The 7,068-nt window shown below is 34.9% G+C and overlaps 1 protein-coding gene across 2 annotated transcripts; it reads left to right on the top strand.

Moving 5' to 3' along the window:
* Positions 1–877: 877 nt before the first annotated feature.
* Positions 878–6,884, top strand: LOC140966896 (histidine kinase 2-like). 2 transcript variants are annotated; one of them, XM_073427186.1, is made up of 5 exons: positions 878–1,371; positions 1,593–2,089; positions 4,610–4,837; positions 5,367–5,840; positions 5,975–6,884. In XM_073427186.1, exons 2-5 carry the CDS (start codon positions 1,892–1,894, stop codon positions 6,260–6,262), a joined length of 1,188 nt encoding a protein of 395 aa, XP_073283287.1. In that variant the 5' UTR covers positions 878–1,371; positions 1,593–1,891; the 3' UTR covers positions 6,263–6,884. The 2 variants fall into 2 exon arrangements, with proteins under 2 accessions (XP_073283287.1, XP_073283286.1); XM_073427185.1 differs by having other exon boundaries at positions 878–2,089.
* Positions 6,885–7,068: the final 184 nt, after the last annotated feature.

Below are 7,068 nucleotides of genomic sequence, written 5' to 3'. Positions count from 1 at the left end.
CGTTTTTCCTTTAAAATTTAAATGTCATGAGAGGGGGTTGTTTCACATGCTTTCTAAAACAACTAACAACTCTAAAACATATTCAAGAAAACAAAAACGTGATGTCAAAAAATGGAGCAACAAAACTTGATCTTCAGCCAACACTTGCACTCGTGTTGTCTGTAGATGTCTCAATCAATCTACGGGCAACACGTGCAACAACTCTCTTCAAACTGGCAGCGTCCTTGTGAATTGTTTTTCTCCGAAAGATCACAACGTGCAAAAGTGCACTACTAAGCAGCCACGAAAACTTCCAAGCGAAGAGTCAAAAACCACGAGAGCGATAAATCGAAGAAGACGTCTCTTTCCTTGGTTTGTTTATCTTATTTACAATTTTCCTCATCTCACAAGGAAAATCTACAAGATATTAAATCAAGAGTTTTATTAGAAACAACTTTTTTTTAAATCAATAATATCATATCATAAAAATATTTATCGTAAATATAATATCTAGAAAAGTAAAACCATTAATTCAATATCTCATGCAATTTTATCAATAAGAAAGTTAAATTTAATCTTCTTAGAATCCAAGATTATTTTTTCTTTCATAATATTACCAACTCAAATTTTAATATGTTCAAAATATTAATTTAGATTGTAGTTGAATTTAATTTAACATACTTGTTTATTTAAAATGAAACACATTCCGCTTTTCAAGATTGGAGTTGAATTTAATTTAACAGAGGTATCTTTTAGATGTTTTCATCTGCAGCACAGTGGCACACGAAAACAAATACCCTTTTTTAATAGCTCAATGGTCGCGTCTCTTTCAACTTTCCCCAAAAGTAGAAGAAATGGAAAGAATGGACAACAAAAATAAATGAAAAGAATATAAAGAAATTTTGTTTCTTACTATTTCTCTACATTTTTTACACAAATAAATGATTGTTTGATGCCCATTTGGGCTTTGATATCGATCTTTTGTTTTGTTTGTTCGCAACTTTTTCCCAGCAGATGAATGAGAAATGATATATTGTACCAAGTGTAGAACTGATGGGAGAAAGTGAGTGACAGAGCTACAAGTTTTAAACGAGAATATTTTTTTAAACAAGAATATTTTTTTAATGCCACATTATGTAATTGATTCCAGTTGTATTTGCAGTGAAACCCACTGGATTTCTTACTTCCACTGTTCTTGAATATTTGTTTTCTTTCATAAAATTCCCATCTTTGATGCCTCTTTTTCATTTTATATTTTGACCATACCCATTACTGACTACACTACACCCAGTCGGGGGGGTTCTTTTGTGAAACTTGATATGTGGTGAGAAAGGGCCTAAATTTACTTCTTCTTTTGTTGATTCGATGAGAGCTTGCCAAATCAGCTTCTGGGTAGTTGTTTTTTTTGTTTTTGTTTTTGTTTTTGCATGATTGTACTTTCTGCAAGTGTTTCTTCAATTTCACACAAGGGATTTGATTGGTGTTTTGTGCCTTGTGAGAGTTTACCACTTCACATGTTGACACGATAAAATTATGAGCTGTATTCTACTGCAGAATCTTCTGTTTCTACTGCCAGCTTGCTGATTTTGATTCCCTTTCTTATTCGCTGGAAGGGTTTTACCTTCCTGAGCAGCCCTCAAAATTCAGATTGCAGAAGCAATTTCTGTTGAAGCGTGCGAAAGAATCTTCATTCCAACATTAATCTTGGCACTCTGGCAATGCTCAATCTTGAATTTCTGCTACATTTAGCCTAGGTGAATTGTGCCCAAGAACCTGGAATTCAGTTCACTTTTGCTGCTCCAATGCTGGGTGGTTTTTGAATTTCTTTGTTTTTGGACGAGCTTTTCTTTATTTGTGTGAAGTTACTTGGAAGGTCTTAAGCCCGATTCTCAAGAAATGTAACTGGTTTTTGATGAAGATGTCTTCAAATCATTGCAATTCGTATAGTCCAAAAGACTGGAAGAGAGTTCTCTTACTCTTGTGGCTTGGGTTCATTTGGTTCATGATTACTTTGTGTGATGGAAAATTGGGCAGAAATGTGGAGACTCATATTAGAAGTGAAGATGATACCAATATTTTATCCGAAAACTGCCATGTGAGCCAAGGCAAGGTTTGTGCTTTGGCTTCTTTGTTCATTAAATTTGATTTGGTCCATTTTATGTTACCTCAAAAATTAATATTTTCTCTAATTTCCAATTATTTCCCTCTATATTTCCTCTCAATGTAGTAAACTGCATACTGCTTCATTGCTTACTTATTTTTATCAGCTCTTTCCCGTTGATAAATTCTTAAAGGATAACGGGTAGGCCTTGAAATATATGGATTTTAGAGGAAATAAAGTTATGCGACACATAATCTATTGGTTGCCTGTTTTCAGCTGATATGGGATTAATATTAATCATGGTCAAAACCATGATGTTTATAAATGGGCTTGGATTCTACTCACAGGTTTTAAATGATTATTTGATTTCCCGCTTCCAGCTTAATTCTGCCTCTCATATTCTCTATCGTATGAACTGATAACTTGCTAAATTTACAGCTTTGATAATACTTGCATGTTGCTTTCCATGAGCAATAACATTGATGTTCAGTGTTGGCATTATTTTTTTGTTTCAACATCGAAGTATTATTATATCACCGCATTTGAGGTTAGTGCAGGGTTATGATGGGAAGCGTTTCAGAGGGTTGGAGGATTGTCCGGTGGTGTTAGATAAGAAACTTAAAGTATTATCTCTTGGTTTATGGAGGAAGCTGTATTTAAGAGTTGCATGGTTATACACGCAGTTTATGGACAAGAACCTGTATTGTTTTTTTAATGCTGTCCCAAAAATCGACATATTAAAATACTGTATGGCGTATGCACAGTATAACCAAGATAATAGCATGTTTGGATATTCCTTTATTAGCACTTGAATATGTTTCTCTACATAAAGGCAACCAAAACCTTAGAATATATCACTAGCGTAGGAACAAATTATACTGGTACGATGGTGTAGGTCATTAGCAGAGAAGTCCGTGTGGAGCCTAACGTTACCTTCTCTACTGAATTGTCAGAAGCAAACCAGTTTAAGTATTTTCTGGTTTGTTGGGATGCAGTAATTGTCTTTGCTGGTTAGAGCAATCGAAATGCAACACTTGAGCTGCTGTACGGTTTAAAAAACATGAATTGAACCGTTATCGCTAACTATAGCTTTTGGTAAAGTAGCGAACGATTTAAAAGATTTGAGTTGAACTGTTACCGCCGATTATAACTTTTGGTAAAGCGGCAAACGTTTGGTTCTACAATGGATATTAGAGCCAATGTCACGATTTTAATTCTCATTGATTGCAATGCGTGCAATTATTGAGAAGGAGATTGTTGAGGTGCAATAATCTGTCCCTGTTGAGATCAATTGAAACACGGTGCTTGTGCTGCTCTACGATTTACAAGATTTGAGCTGCACCATTAACACCGGCTATAATTTTTGGTAAAGCGGCGAGCGTTCGGTCCTACAATAAGTATCAGAGTCAAGATCACATGTTCGATTCCTACAATAGGTATCAGACTCAAGATTACAGGTTTAATTCTCGTTGATTACAAGAAGTGCAATTATTGGAAGAGAGATTGTTGAAATGCAATTGTCCTTGCTGTGTGGAGCAATCGAAATACGGCGTGTGAGCTGCTGAACGGTTTAAAATATTTAAGTTGCACGGTTACTACAAGCTATAGCTTTTGATAAAGCGGCAAACACTTGGTTCTATAATTGGTATCAGAGCCAAGGCCTCGAGTTCGATGCAATAATTTTTCTCTGCTGGATAGAGCATCAAAACATGTCAATTGTGCTGATGTACGATTTAAAAAATTTGAATTGCACTATTATCAACAACTATAGCTTTGGTAAAGCGGCCTCGGTCCTACATTGTTTAAGTTAATCTAATCATCTAGCAAACTATTTACGAGTTAGATTTATAAGTAATTGTCTCTTCTGGGTGGAACAATCAAAACGTGACAATTGTGCTGCTCTACGGTTTAAGAGATTTGAGTTGCATAATTATCAATGGCTATAGCTTTTAGTAAAACGACAAGCGCTTGGTCATGCGTTATTAAAACTAATCTAGTCCTCTAACAAATTATTTGCCAGTCATATTACTTAATAGTTGATAAAATATAAGATATTCCACTCTTCCTCATAAAGAAACCTTAATACTAGAAGGAAAGGAATATAAGATTTATATTATTGTTTATGCAAGAAAAATTAATTCAAAAATTTTCAAGAAAGGAACCCAAATAGTTAATCATTTGTTTATACTCTATCGTTTTCAAGAGAAGAATGAAGACCAAAGTCGTTTCAGCAGACTGATAAAATATTATTTCCTGGGGGTTTACTTTTAATTTGCCTCACATGATCATGTCTCTTCTTGATAGATCACACAGATATTAGTTCCTTAGTCTTTTACTTTCATCCACTGAATAATCATTGTGGGATTCATTAACTTATTTAACTGGAGTTCTTTTCTATCACAAAAGTCTTGCATTGCTTCTTTACCATTTATGGTTTGGTTAATTTTTTAATGCCAAACTTTAGTTGTACCAAAGGTTTGGTGTGCTAATTCTTTTTCTTTGGTTCTTATTCTTGTCTTTACCTCCCAGGTTGCATCTTTTACTTGCTGCGCTGGATCAGGATGTGGAATATCAACAAGTAATGCCAAAGAAGTCACGTCTAATATGCTAGGTTCAGATCATATGTTCAGCAAGCAGTGCAAATCAATGACTGATAATGTAAAGTCAAATGCAGAATGCCTGTCTACAGAGGATAGTAATGAAAACTTTCTGGGCTCGTCGGCCTCTGAAGACCTGTCCCATCCGTGTTGTCTAGAGGTAAGATCTTTTGATATGATTCTATACCATAAAGCCTTTGTTAAACCATGTCTTTTGAGCCACTCAAATTTCATCAAATCGAAATTTATGACTGGATAGACTTTCTCGAAGTCCTTTGTTACTTGAAGTACTAGTTTTTGTTCTTAAGTTAAATTATGGATCTATGACATTATTTACTGAACACATATAACAGCTCCTCTTTGGATTTGTTTGCTGGATTAGACAGATTCGAGGAATGACTATATTCTTAAATAATCTATCCCTCTCAGAAATTGATTAATCTAGATTCTAGCATGAGTATTTTGGTAAGCAACCGTTCTGACGAGGGCTTAGTCACATTGGTTTGAGTTGGAATATTGTTGGGTTAACATATTTGCAGTTTGTTATCTAGTACATCTTAATCATAGATAATCATCGGTCTAAATATATTTTGTTAATTTTATTGTTACTTCTGTTATCTTTTGAATATTCTGTTAAAGAGTAGAAAAATTACGTCAAAATTTTCTCATCTCATTTTGTCTTGTGGCAGAATGAACTGAAAATAGGAAGGCTTCGTACAGAGGTCACATATTGTTGTCAGAACACATTTCTCTGGTTTGCTAAAATATTGGTATGGATCCTTGTTGGAATGTTAGTAATCTACAATATTCCATGGTTGCATGATAAACTTTGGAGTCAAAAGCATGAGATGATCCAGCAACAACCACTGACGCAGCAACAGCAGTTGCCAAAGCAGGCCCAATTTTCCTCCCGCACAACTGGGAAGTGGAGGAAAAGGCTTTTAGTTGTCTTTGTATTTGGTGGCATTATTACTTCCATTTGGTTATTTTGGTTCTTGAATGAAGACATAATGTTCAGAAGAAAAGAAACTCTTGCAAGTATGTGTGATGAGCGTGCTAGGATGCTCCAAGACCAATTTAATGTCAGCATGAACCATGTTCATGCATTATCTATTCTTATTTCTACATTTCATCATGGAAAGCAACCTTCAGCTATAGACCAGGTACTACTCTCAATGCTTCCTATATCATTTTAGCATTTGTTTATAGCATACATTTCTTTTTCCCCATACTGATTTAACAGGTGTGGTTATGTTTCTGCCCATGTACTTTTCCTGGCGAATTTTGGATCATATAGAAAACCTTCGAAGATTATACGGAGATTACAGCTTTTGAAAGGCCTCTTACAAGTGGGGTTGCATATGCTCTGCGAGTTCAGCACTTTGAAAGAGAGCACATTGAACAGCAGTATGGATGGACAATTAAGAAAATGGAAGTTGAAGATCAAACTTTGGCTCAATACTACAACCCCGAAGCCTTTAGTACTTCATCTGTTCAAGATGAATATGCACCGGTTATATTCTCACAGAAAACTGTATCTCATATTGTCTCGATTGATATGATGTCTGGCAAGGTATGCATTTAGAGGCGTTTTCCATTGTGTAATTGACTATGAATGTCCTAGTGACTTCTTGTCTCCCTTTCATCTAACAACGGTTATTGCTTCTGTTAATGATCATAACTAAAACGAGAGGTGCAAAAAAGAAAGGACAAAAATTCCCATTTAGCCTGAGGTTTCAAGGATGTGAATCTTTTCTATGAAACTTGAACAGTTATACATGGCAATGTTAGAGCTTTAAGTTCCTTGAAAATTTGTCAAATTCATTTTAACATAGAGTTTGCGCCTGTCGAGTTAAAATACCTAAAGTTTGGACTTCTTAAAACAAATATTTTAAAGAAGATATCAAAATCTTTTTCTTTCCCTACAATTATTCATACCCCAACTTTGATGTACTTGGTGCAAGGTTTTTACTAATGGACTACATTGTTGATTGTCTCATAAATGTTTAATCTAGTTTGGAAACTATGTATTATGGAACAAACAAAGTACTCTGTGAGTTGACATATTGTGTACCGCAGCAGATCTGAATTTCTTCAAGAGGTAATAATATTTGAGCTATGGACAGTTCACCCATAATGTAACTATATGTCCTATAAGGGCTTGAGTAATTATACAGTATAGTTTTTTTCCCAACTGTTTTTGACACCATATTGGAAATTGTCTGGCCCAACTATCTATTATTCATATACCACATCAAGGACTGAGGTTGGTCGAAGTGTGTTTTTCCCATCTGAGTTGATACATGTTAAAATTGTTTATCAATCTTGGACACCTCGTATATGTTAGCCATACCCCTGTCCATTAAATGTATTTAAAACAACATTTCTCTA

Source organism: Primulina huaijiensis, unplaced genomic scaffold (assembly GCF_012295235.1).
Source record: "Primulina huaijiensis isolate GDHJ02 unplaced genomic scaffold, ASM1229523v2 scaffold208208, whole genome shotgun sequence".
In the NCBI taxonomy this organism is placed as follows: Eukaryota; Viridiplantae; Streptophyta; class Magnoliopsida; order Lamiales; family Gesneriaceae; genus Primulina; species Primulina huaijiensis.
The sequence above is the reverse complement of the archived record's forward strand: the minus strand, read 5'-3'. Positions and strand labels throughout refer to the sequence as shown.